Raw genomic sequence first — 13,039 nt, 5'->3', positions numbered from 1 at the left:
CTCATGACTTCAAATACCATCTGTATAATGACAACTCCTAAATTTACAGCAAGCCCAGGCTCTCCCCACAAATCCCAACTTATATCTCCAACTGCCTACTCAAATTCTCCATCTGAACATTCAACAGACATTTCAAACTTAAAATCTTCACACTAGATCTCTAATTTCTCCCTTATAAATCTGCTCCTCCTGCAATTATCTGTATTTCGGTAAAAGTCAACTCCACTCTTCCAGCACTCAGACTGAAACTTTGGAGTTACCCTAAATAGTTCCTTTATTCTTGCATTCCACATCCAAACAAGTGACATATCCCGTCAGTGACACCTTCAAATTATATCCAAAATCTAGCCCCTTCTCACCAATTTCAGAGTTACCATCCTAGTCCAGGCTACCATCACCTCATGTATAATTACTGTAATAGGCTCCTGATGTCCTTGCTTCCACTCTTATCCATGTCTCTTTTATTCTATACAGCAGCCACAGTCACCATTTAAAACATGTCAGATGATACTGTTCTACTCAAAGCCTTTCAGTTTATTTCACAGACATCTACATATGTGCCAGGTACTTTTCTAAGTACTTTGGTACTTTTCTAATATTTACAAACATTACTTCATTTCATCTTCATAACTCTATTATTACCCCATTTTGAAGATGAAGAAACTAAGGCACCAAAAACAACAACTACTAGTGAAGCCAGGATTCTAACCTAGCCAGTCTAGCTCTATAATCACTATCCCATGCTGCCTCTTACGACTTCTGGCTTTCTAAGTCACTCAAGAACAAAAATCCTACAATGTCTTAGATGATTCAGCCCCCTGCTATCCTATGGCTTCATCTTTTGCTACTTTCTCTCACTTGACTCTAACCACATGGACCTATGAACATTTCTAGCACCATCCCAGCTGAGGGCATTTGATGTCTTGTTACTTGTATCTAGAATGCTCTTCCCCTAATATATGGAGGGTATGTCCTGTATTTCCTGTAGGTCTCTACTCACAGACCACCCTAGGAGTGAGGCCTTTTCCCATCCTATTCCAAATAGCATCTATTTCTATACCTGTTACCCTGATTTTTCTTCAGAGCACTATCACCTGCCATACACAGACACATATACACACGCTTCCTCCCCACTAGAATATAATCTGCATAAGGCAGATATTTTGTGTTTTGTTTACTGCCATATCCCTAGCATCTAGAACAACAGCCTGGCACATAGTATAAGCAGTTATTATTTTAGTGACTGGGTACTGTTGAAGAAATGTTACATAAATGGATCAAAGATCAAAGAGCTAAATGTAAGTCATGAAACCATAAAACTCTTAGAAGAAAACATAGGCAAAAATCTCCTGAATATAAACATGAGCAACTTTTCCCTGAACGCATCTCTTCAGGCAAGGGAAACAAAAGCAAAAATGAACAAATGGGACTACATCATGCTGAAAAGCTTCTGTACAGCAAAGAACACCATCAGCAGAACAAAAAGGCATCCTGCAGTATGGGAGAATATATTTGTAAATGACATATCTGACAAGAGGTTAACATCCAAAATATATAAAGAACTCACATGCCTCAACACCCAAAAAGCAAATAACCCTATTAAAAAATGGGCAGAGGATATGAACAGACACTTCTCCAAAGAAGAAATCCAGATGGCCAACAGACACATGGAAAGATGCTCCACATCGCTAATCATCAGAGAAATGCAAATTCAAACCACAATGAGATATCACCTCACATCAGTTAGGATGGCCAACACAGAAAAGACAAGGAACAACAAATGCTGGCAAGGATGTGGAGAAAGGGGAATCCTCCTATACTTCTGGTGGGAATGTAAATTAGTCCAACCATTGTGGAAAGCAATATGGAGGTTCCTCAAAAAACTAAAAATAGAAATACCACTTGACCCAGGAATCCCACTCCTAGGTATTTACCCTAAGAATGCAGGAGCCCAGTTTCAAAAAGACATTTGCACCCCTATGTTTATTGCAGCACTATTTACAATAGCCAAGAAATGGAAGCAACCTAAGTGTCCATCAGCAGATGAATGGATAAAGATGTGGTACATACACACAATGGAATATTATTCAGCCATAAGAAGAAAACAAATCCTACCATTTGCAACAACATGGATGGAGCTAGAGGGTATTGTGCTCAGTGAAATAAGCCAGGCGGAGAAAGACAAGTACCAAATGATTTCACTCATCTGTGGAATATAAGAACAAAGAAAAAACTAAAGGAACAAAACAGCAGCAGAATCACAGAACCCAAAAATGGACTAACAGTTACCAAAGGGAAAGGGACTGGGGAGGACGGTGGGAAGCCAGGGATAAGGGGCATTACAATTAACACACATAATGTAAGGGGGGGGTGCACGGGGAAGGCAGTAATGGGGTATGTGGTGGGAGCTTAATAATGGGGGAAATCTAGTAACCACAATGTTGCTCATATGATTGTGTATTAATGACACCAAAATAAATAAATAAATAAATAAATGTTAGCTAATGTTAATCTAATGACAATGATGGTATTACTGGAATACCTAGGATACATAATTTATTTTAATAAACCTCACTGCCTTCTCAGTGGGAAACCTTACTACAGAGATCTACTTTAAAATAAGGGGGAAGAGAAAGATGCCAATAGTGCCATGGAGCATTTCCAACCTGCCACTGTCCCCTCATTGCTGGTAAGATATAGGGAAGACAAGAATGTTTTGGAGCACTGCAACTATTGATGGGACCACTCTTCTTCAATACATTAACTGGGTCAGAAGATTCTGTGATCAAACTGCTGGAGACTATAATTTAGGCCATCAAACGAAAAGAAAATACTTCTAACTGAAGTAACTGTATATCACACACTAAAATAAATTTAAGAATCAAATTCAGTACAAAAATTGTACCTAAAGCAAGTAATTGCTAACTTAAAAAAGATTATGTCCCAGAAGTTAATTGATAAAAACAAGTTTGGAATTTACACTGCATTGTCATCACTATTATAATAAAAATGCAGGTTCCCAGGCAAGCCCACCAGCTTATTTAATTCAGAAGATTAAAATAGCAGAATACAATGAGGACAGTGACCAGTCATATATAATTCTGTATACCCAAAAGCTTAGGAAATGGGCCTCCAAGAAGTTCCAACCCATTAAATCTGAGAAAAGGGAGGGAGAAAGGGGAAAAAAATCATGGTATATATATGGTTCCAAGGCTCCATTTTGGACAGGTGGTATTTTTCATTAAAAAACTTTATTTCATTTTTTTATATAAACTTGTATATATTTAAAGTGTACAAGACTTTATCTTATTACAGTCAAGCTAATTAATGTATTATCAGACATAATTACCTTTTCTCATTGATGGGAACACCTGAAATCTTAGTAAATTTCCCCGAAACACTCTTGTCACTTATGACATATGTAATGTTTCTACTCTCTCCACATTCATTAAAGAAAATCATATGTATACAAGATAACAGGTACAATAGGATGTTTTCTCAGATTTCCCAAGACCAGAAAAAATGACAAGATGACTCACTTAATCATTATATCCTCAGGGAAACTCCCCCTTGACTCCCAAGACTAGGTCAAGTTCCTTTGTTTTTCACACTCACAGAATAATATTCCTTGTTTCATTGTCCTTATCAGTAATTGCTTTTATTAGGATTAATATTAAATTGATGTCTGTCTCCCACAGTAGACTATACATCCTAGTTCAGGGAGCACAGCTCATGTCTGTTTTTGCTCATTATAAAATACACAATAACTGGCAATCACTCAAAGCTTGTTGGATGAATCAACCTGTTACCCATTCACTCAAGGTGGGCAAAGTAGTAGGTCAACCCTGCCTTTGAAGCCAAGACACTAAGATGATTTGTAGAAACATTACTTCCCTAAGCCTCTTTGCCAACTTTGCTCCATCAAATATCTAGTTCCCCAACAACTAGTCTCCAAAACCCTGTTTCTCCCGGAGTACAAGCAAATTAAGCACACTGTAGTGCACACAGTAATGTGACATCCATTTCCCCTTTTACTGAAGGCCTTATTCCTCTAGCTGCTGGGAGGGTGGCCACAGAGAGCCCTCAGCTGTCAGCCTTCTTTGAAGTTGACTCCACGTTCCCTTTGGCCAAGATCATGCACTCTTCCTGAGGCAAACCATATGCAATGATTGGTAGCCACATGGCATATCTTCCCAACTCAGAGCTATAAGGCTCCCTGTGGACTGTCCTTGGCTTTCCTTGAGGCTGCTCATATCCTCTGCCCAATCCTGCATAAGTCCTTTTCCTTTTACAGGTGGTGATTCCAACAGCTCTCCCTCTTAAACCCCTGCATGCTAATCTCCACCTCAGAATCAGCTTTCCAGGGAATCCAATTCATCACAGGCAGCTTTTACTCCCATGTTTTCTTGAAGATCAACGTACAGACTTCACAAGCCCCAAGGTCATCAAAGAAATGAAGTCCCTACCTGTTTTGCCTGAGTGTTTCAGCCCGGGCAAGTCCACCATGGATTCAGTGAGACCAAAGAAATGACAATCAAATAAATGTTCTTGGGGTAAAAGGGTTTATACCTGGTATTATTCTCCCTGCCATAGGCAGAGCACTAGAATCTGTGTATCCAGGTCTACAGGTCTGTAATCCACCTCTGTTTGGGTCTCCACCTAGAACACTGGGCAAGAGCTCTTTATATAGTAACTCAGTCAATAATAGCTTATTGTCTATGGGTGTGGAAGCAGTAGCCTAGCAGCAGGCTAATTATGTCATCAAGAAGTTTAGGGTCAGATGTGGCCATAGGAACTTCCATTTTCCCTACACTACCACACCTTAGTTCTCCACAGAGATAATTCTTTAAAGAGACCCAACAGGGGAGGGGGGGGGACCACTTCTTATTCCTGCATAACCTTTGCAGCCAAACAGACCTAAATTAGGATCACTGTTCCATGCTTAGGCAAGATTATTAACTGTGGGGGCCCAGCCTACGGCCGAGGCTGAGCCCCACTCTAGCTGGACAACGCCCTAAAGATGGCGCCTGCTTCCTGCTCACCACCCTTTCCCCTCTTCCCTGTTGGGGATTGGCCCAGCAGACTTCCGTACCCGTGCACAGCTCGTGCTGCCCGCTTAGAGTGGCGCGTGACACCTATCCGCTTAAAGGTCACGCATGATACTGTCCCGGATTGGTTGGGTGACTGAATATAAGGGAGCCCGCCGGGAGGGAGAAGAGCTTCCCGACAACTGCTGTAACCGCCACGAGAGATTAGACAATAAAGCCTAGAGAAGAATCAAGACCTTGGGCGTGTTGCTTCGGCCCCTGAAGGGTCACGACAAGTGGTGCCGAAACCCGGGAATCGCTAAACCTCGTCGCGACCTGATCCGCTGACCCTGGCGCCTGCCGATGAAGTAGACTTGTAACTCTTCAGGAACGTCGCTGGACGCCGTTCAGTTGGCTGGCCAGACCGGGAGAGGGAACCGAGGAGGGTGAGTGGATCGGCGAGCAAACTGAAAGTATACGTGGCAGGGCAGACAGCAGGCAGTTGCGGTGGGTGTTTATGTGTAGTGTGTGTGTCCTGTTAGTGTTTGTGACATTGTTTATTATAATATATGGAATGAGGAGGCGCCAGTGAAGGTTCGCAGAGCGGCGACGAAATAAAAAGGTTCGCAGAGTGGCGACGAAATCAAAAGGTTCGCGGAATTAGTGACGTAGTCCATCTAAATCATAACTAGGATACTTGCCCCTTTAGAGAGAGGATGGGGACGGAGGCCTCTAGGATTAGGGCCGAGGAACCTCTGAAAGCGCTCCTTAGAGCTAAGGGAACCCCTTTGAAAATGAAGACTGCCAGGGCATTCCTGAACACTATAGAGAATCATGCCCCATGGTTCTTAGATGAAGGAAAAATCACCAGCCCTTTATGGGACAGGCTGGGGGATGACCTATGCCGGGCAGACAAGAGGGAGCCCCTTCCACCAGGGACAATCCCTATTTGGGGTCGAGTAAAAAATTGCCTGAAGGGACAGAAGCCAAGCTGCCGAGAGGCCATCCAAGAGGGGGAGGAAATATTAGAGGAAGTACGAGAAGAGCGTGCCTTCGCAAAGGCATCAGAAGGGGGATCTGAACAGGGACTGCCACCTGATGAGGATGAAGACGGGGAACTTTCGGGGGACGAGCTAGAGAACAGGTTTAATAGCAGAGTTAAACTAACCACAGAGACTTTTTACAGTGAGCAGTCTAATGCCATAATGAAAAAACAGGGGTACACGGGCACTAGAGGACTAGGGAAGGATCTCCAAGGGAAAGAACAACCAATCCTTTTAGCAGGGAGACCGCCCAAAGGGCCCGGAGGACCAGGACTGGGTTTTTCTTCGGGGCCACTGAGGGAAAACAGCCTATAGAAATAACATGGCAGTCAAAAAGGCCCGTGTGGGTACCTCAGTGGCCCCTCACCAAAGAAAAGAAGGAAGCAACCCACACTTTAGTACAAGAACAGATAGCAGCTGGTCACCTCCAGCCCTCTACCTCGCCATGGAACACACCTATTTTTGTAATTAGGAAAAAGTCTGGCAAGTGGAGATTACTCCATAATCTCAGGGCAGTGAACAGACAGATGGAGCTTATGGGACCTGTACAATTAGGCCTTCCTCTCCCTGTGGCCCTGCCCAGAGGATGGAATTCAATAGTGATAGATATCAAAGACTGTTTCTTCTCCATCCCGCTTCACCCCAGAGACTGTCAAAGGTTTATTACCACAGGGTATGGCTAATAGCCCCACCATGTGTATGTAAAGAAGGCCTTACAAACTGTCAGGAAACAGTTTCCCCTGATAATCATCTATCATTATATGGATGACATCCTTTTGTGTCATGAGAGCAGCAGGGAGCTAGAGACAACCCTCAGGGTCAGGGTATGGTGTAACACACCCACCTCACCCTCAAGAATGCCTTATATAAACAAAAAGGGGGAATAGGAGAAGACTTTAGAACACTGGACAAAAATGGCCGCAGTGCAGCAGAGTGGCACGGCCAACAATCCAATCCAAAACACATGCCTACAGTTTTGTGGAAGGATGTGTTGGAAGGACCATTGAAAGGCCCAGACCCAGTGATAATCTGGACCCGAGGCTCGGTTTGTGTTTTTCCACAGGACCAGCAGAACCCCGTTTGGGTGCCTGAACGTCTGATACGCAGAGTGGAAAACCCCGGAGCAGAGGGACAAGATGATCGCACTGCTTCTGCTCCTGCCGTGGATCCTACAGCAGGCGACGGCGGAGCCGAGCTGCAGCTGCAGCCACCGCCGCGCTATCACCATTCCTATGGCAGAGACGCTGAATGGTCTGTCCCAGGCCACTGCCTAATGGGCAACCAACGCATGAACCTTCTTCAAGAACAATTGGACCTCTTGGGGGAGGTTTTGTCTGTGGGCTGCGTCCATTCTTATACGGGGGTGTATTACTGGTATTCCTTTTCATAATTATTCTAAAGCTGCCAACTTGTCCAGTTAGGCAAGATGTTAAACGCCACCAAAGCCTGGTCAGGTGTAGGTGTCATAGGAATATTGCTAATTGTGGGCCTCCTCCTGGTTGGGAGGAAAGTCTGTTCCATACAAAAACAGCAACGGGGAGAACGGAAGGTCCTGTTGCAGGCCATGGGAGCACTAGAGGAAGGCATCTCCCCTAGAGTATGGCTTAATATGCTGGATCAGTAGTCAAGGACGGGTAAGATCGGGAGCTGCGCATATCAACCTAAGACAGGGCGCAGACCTAAGCTGTCTGTTGCCTGAGGACGGGTAAGAATGCCGCAGACTCCGGACGACCTAAGACAGGCATGATCCCGACAGCCCTTTGATTATAAAACAATAAAGGGGGAGATGTGGGGGCCCGGCCTATGGCCAAGGCTGAGCCCCACTCTAGCTGGACAACGCCCTAAAGATGGCGCCTGCTTCCTGCTCACCACCCTTTCCCCTCTTCCCTGTTGGGGATTGGCCCAGCAGACTTCCGTACCCGTGCACAGCTCGGGGTGCCCGCTTAGAGTGGCGCGTGACACCTATCCGCTTAAAGGCCACGCATGATACTGTCCCGGATTGGTTGGGTGACTGAATATAAGGGAGCCCGCCGGGAGGGAGAAGAGCTTCCCGACAACTGCTGTAACCGCCACGAGAGATTAGACAATAAAGCCTAGAGAAGAATCAAGACCTTGGGCGTGTTGCTTCGGCCCCTGAAGGGTCGCGACAATTAACCTCCATAAGCCTCAATTTTATCATCTCAAAAATACAGATAATTAGTACCTACTTCATAGGTTTGCTTTGTAAAATACTTGGTTGTAGATAAAATGAGATTCCTGTGGCCAGGATTCTCACCTGGCCGTAGTTGACTAGCTCACTGCACACCTGTGGGCAATACATGGCTGCTGACTCTATAAAAAGAGCTTCACCCAGTGCTCTGGGCATGACATGGTGGCAGGGCTGCAAGGCTGCAGGAGAGCAGAGCAGAGGCTGGAGTGGTGGCATGGCTGAGGACAGAGGCCCAGAGGATGGCTGTGCGGGACCATGTGCAGAGAGGCCCAGAGGACAGCTGTGTTGGATGGCTGTGTGGACAGAGGGGCCCAGAGGCAGAGACCAGCTTGCTGCATGCAGACTTGCTCTGAGTGAACGGGATTTTAGTGACTGACCTGCCAACCTGCAAATAAAGTTGGGTATAACCCTTTCACCCCAAGAACATTTTGCTGTCATTTTCTTTGGTCACACTGAATCCATAGCGAACTTGCCCAGGGCTGAAACCCACTGGCACATAAGAAACAAAAGTTCCTTTTTCTTCTGTGTCGGGAAAATTGAAGTTCCTATGGCCAGGATCCTCATCTGAACCTAAACTACTTTTACCCCAAGAATGTTCCATTGTCATTTTTCGTTCTCACTGGATCCACAGAGAACTCACCGGGGCTGAAATCCATGGGCAGTACATCCTGCAAGGCTTTGGGGTATCATCCATTCCAGTTTCACCTCTCCCTGGTACATAGCTTTCTCTCTGACCACCAATGTCCAACTGCTTAGCTGTTTGTGAAAAGATAAAAGCTGAGCTTGGCGGCACCTAAGTTGTTGAATAAAGGACATAATATTCACAGGAGATGATATCCACCCCTCCTGTCCTGATCCTCTCCTCCAACAAGAGGACCATTACTCAAGAGGGAAGTTAACTGGGCTAGAAACACATCTTTTTGCTGGCTAGAAATCTATTAGTTAGACCCAGTGCAGCTCCTGTCAATACTTTCAACCTGTCCATTCCTCAAAAACAGAACATTACTTGTAATTCAAGCCCCAGTCTGATAGTCATTACTTACAAAAACCCCACCACCCCTAATAGCCATGCCAGCTTTATCTTCTCCTCTTCCCCATCTTGTACCTTATCCTCCAACCAACCATAAACAGATTTTTCCAGAATTCTAAATATTGGAAGCTGAACAAGACCACACAAGTATTTTTAAGCATCATCCAATTTTTAAATCAGGATTTGGTGTAGTAGTGGTGTGATCTAACAGTGGCACGGACTAATAGGAACAGGGTAATGCAAACCACAAGAGTCTAGCTCTCTGACAAGGTAAAAATTCTGACACTTATGTTTTAGCAGGTGAAATCTAATGTAAAGTAAATCCAATCATGTCCACTACCTATCAAAACTTGTTTTGACCATCACTTTCTTGTAGATTTAAGGCATTCAAAACTCCAGAAGCAGCATTTCATTAGGTCAGAACAGTACAGGTACTGGATATTCTGGTTCACAATATTCTCCTGTATTTACTTTTCCTAAACATACTCTTGTTCTCCCCAGCCCTACTGGGGAGTTTTTCTAACTAATCGATCACATAGGCTCTTGATATCAACTTCCCCATGAAGACTTCCCTGTTTCAACCAGACAACTTTTTTTCTGGCTCAAAACTCTCAAGAGATCTTTTTTATGTATAGCTCTTACTGTATTTACCATGTTCTATACCCATCTTGTGATGAAGTCAATAAAATATGTACAAGATGGTCCATAAACTTGGAGATACTCTAGGGAAAAACACGTATTTTGCAACAAATGATCCTCAAAGATCAGAACTCAAGGTATTATTTATAAAGAGAAATATTAATGTTTAGAGAAAAGATTTGAAATCAGTATGTTTTATTGATACATTCTGATTGGATAAGAAAGAAGACATGCTTTTTCCTAGCAATACATTACATTTCAGTATCACATAAAGCTGAAAGTGAAACTGACCATTCCAATTTGATGCACTCATATAATTTATTCCTACAATTCATAAATGAAAATCCAAGTATGCTCAAAATATGGGCATGGAAATCACACTGGATGCCAAACCCAGTGCAAATGAAACAAGTTCAAACTATCAGGCAGGTGTGTAAATCAAACCCCATTGCCTGCTGGAAGTCCTCCAACGAGAGCAGAAACAAAAGTTACCAAAGGGGGAACATGAGTGGATTTTAGAACAGAAAGTATTTGCTAACAGTTCTAGTCCTCTATCAGAGATAAGGTTGAGGACAAGAACTGTCAAGTCCTTCCACATCCTGGAAAGAAGTATTTGCAAGCTGTGTTTTTCTTTGATACTTAAGATTAGAAAAAGATACACTGTAATACCAACTTAAAGGAGGAAAGGATATTGCAAACAATAAATCAAAACATTACAACTACCTCTATAAAATCAGAACAAATCATTGGCTTGAGTTCTTTTTAAAGAGATAAGATGTATTCAAATGCCATATATGAAAGAATACTACAGTTTTTTAACTTCTTTTAGATTAATTACATTCTTTCTCTCATTTAGTCAGTCACCAAATCCTGACAAATTTTATTGAAGAAGTTTCCCTAACTTGTCAGACTTCATTATCACATACCTAGATCCTGTGATAATTTCTAATTTTCACACTGGTTATCTTGCCCTCAAGTTTATTTTTATTCTGCAAGAATCATTTGCATCTCTGCCTTACTCAAAACCCTCTGAAAAATAGGTTCCTCACTTCCTATAGACCAGAGTTAAGACATCTTTATTTCACAAAATAAGTATATAGTCCCAACTTCTTTTTTTTTTTTTAACGCAAACCCTCTGCTCTAGGCCTAACAATTTCTTGTTTTCCAGGGCACACCATCTTAATACACATTTTCAGACTGACCTGTATTTGTTCTACTCTCCATGCTATAATATGCCATGCTTCCACTCACCCACTCAAATCCTGTAAGACACTTATTGAACACCTACTGTGCTCCAAGCACAAATGCATCTGATCAAGTTCCATAATTTTTTCAAGCTTTCTTTCTGTCTGCAAGGGACATCTCCTTCTTAATGATTCTCTTCCATTTTACCCTACAGTAGGAGAAATGCTCATATATTCCAGCCTTTTAAGTCATACTGACATAGCTTTAAGTCAAATGAGTGCCAGAGACTAAGGCCAGAGTCGAAGAATAAGAAATCATTCATTCATAACCTATGTGTTGAGCAATTACCATGTGCCAAACACAATTCTGGGTGTGACAGGCAAGGATACTCATGTAATGTGATTGCATATGGGCTGGGGAGAGAAGGGTAACCAACACCCAACAAATGAACATACAGAATCAATTAAAACTGCTGCAAGTGCTTTGAAGAATAAAACACAGGTTTGACATACTAGCGAATGATTAGGGAGCTAGTTTAAAGAAGTTAACAGGATGGGCCTCTCAGAATTAATCAGAACTCAGCAATAAGTTTGTTTTAAAAAACTAAAATACCAGGGGTCCCTCTACATTTTATTTGAGGTTCAAAGGCCGTCATAATCACATCTTGAACAAACATATGGTTTATGAAACTCCCCTAAAAGACACTACCCGATCTGAAAAAGTAAAGCACAGATAGTGCCACGGGCTAATCTAATCAAGATTGCTGTCTTCACAAAAAACGTTTATTGACGGTTAGTTCCGCGAGCCAGTCGAGCTATAAAAGAACACTCCAGTCCAGAGGCCTCTCCTTCTGTGAGTTCAGAATTCTCTCGGCTCTCCTGAGAACTCCTGGGCCACCAAACTAAAATAATATTTTAAGGGCAGGCAGGGACTCGTTCTACTTTCTGGCCGAGAAAATTGTACGGGAAACAGACACTCAACTTCCTTACACAGACTCACGACTAAAATCAGATTCACCAAGAAAAGATGCAGAAATTCTTCAGTCTGAGGTAAAATGCACCGCTCAAATAGGAGGAGAGCAAGACAAGGACCCCACAACAACCAGATTATAGGGAAAAGAGATCCATTCCAAACAGGTTCGGACTCTTAAATTGGCTGAAAGACACTGTACATCCCTAAATTAACTTCCTCGCTTGCAAACGAGCACAAGTCCTGCCTCTCAAGATCTGTAAAGTTCTAACGAGATAGCCGTAAAAAACTTCTAAAAGGCGCACGGGGTGGGACAGTCTCAAGTTACTTAACTACTTTTACTAATACGAGTGCAAGCTGGAGCCGCACAAACATTACCTTGACCAACCACACTCCGGTGTTCTGTTTGGCGCCAGTCAGGTCGAGTTCCCCGCGCTCTGCCATGGGTCTGTCGCTGGCGAAGACGTGCGGGCGAGAGCAGCGGCCCCGGGAGCTGGTAGGCTGCGAAGCGAGGGACCCGAGGGAGCACAGGGCAGGCAGTAACCAAACGAAGACAGTGAAGAGGTGGCGTCCACCTGCCGGGAGGCTAGGAAACCGGGAAAGAGCAGCGCGCCGCTGGGAGCTGGGAACTGCGCCTGCGCGCCGCTACCGTCCGTACGGCGCGCCGTTACAGACAAACTTATTCCTGGTTCCTCAGCTTCTTGAGTGGGCGTGGCTACTGCTGCAGGCTGTGCGTGATTAAAACAGGGTGGAATAGGCGAAAATGTCAGCGGTACATTTAAAGACCAGATCAGCAGAACTAAAGAAAGAAAGTGTCAGAACACAAAAATAGGGTTCAAACAGAGAAAGCCTGTCAGTATACGCCCAAATCTGGCCAAAGAGAGAGAGACAGCATTTTAAAGGACAGGGTCAGAAATAAATAGTGAGTGATTAGCAC

General features: G+C 43.6%; 1 protein-coding gene across 1 annotated transcript in view; it reads right to left on the bottom strand.

Moving 5' to 3' along the window:
* Positions 1–12,743, bottom strand: part of GTF2F2 (general transcription factor IIF subunit 2) — a 194,930-nt gene extending 182,187 nt beyond the window's left edge. Inside the window, exon 1 of the mRNA XM_037002115.2 lies at positions 12,481–12,743. Coding sequence (XP_036858010.1) covers positions 12,481–12,546 — 66 coding nt within the window. The 5' untranslated portion in view covers positions 12,547–12,743. The remainder of the gene's footprint in view (positions 1–12,480) is intronic.
* Positions 12,744–13,039: the final 296 nt, after the last annotated feature.

Source organism: Manis javanica, chromosome 9 (genome assembly GCF_040802235.1).
Source record: "Manis javanica isolate MJ-LG chromosome 9, MJ_LKY, whole genome shotgun sequence".
NCBI lineage: Eukaryota > Metazoa > Chordata > Mammalia > Pholidota > Manidae > Manis > Manis javanica.
This window is presented reverse-complemented; position numbering and strand designations above follow the sequence as displayed.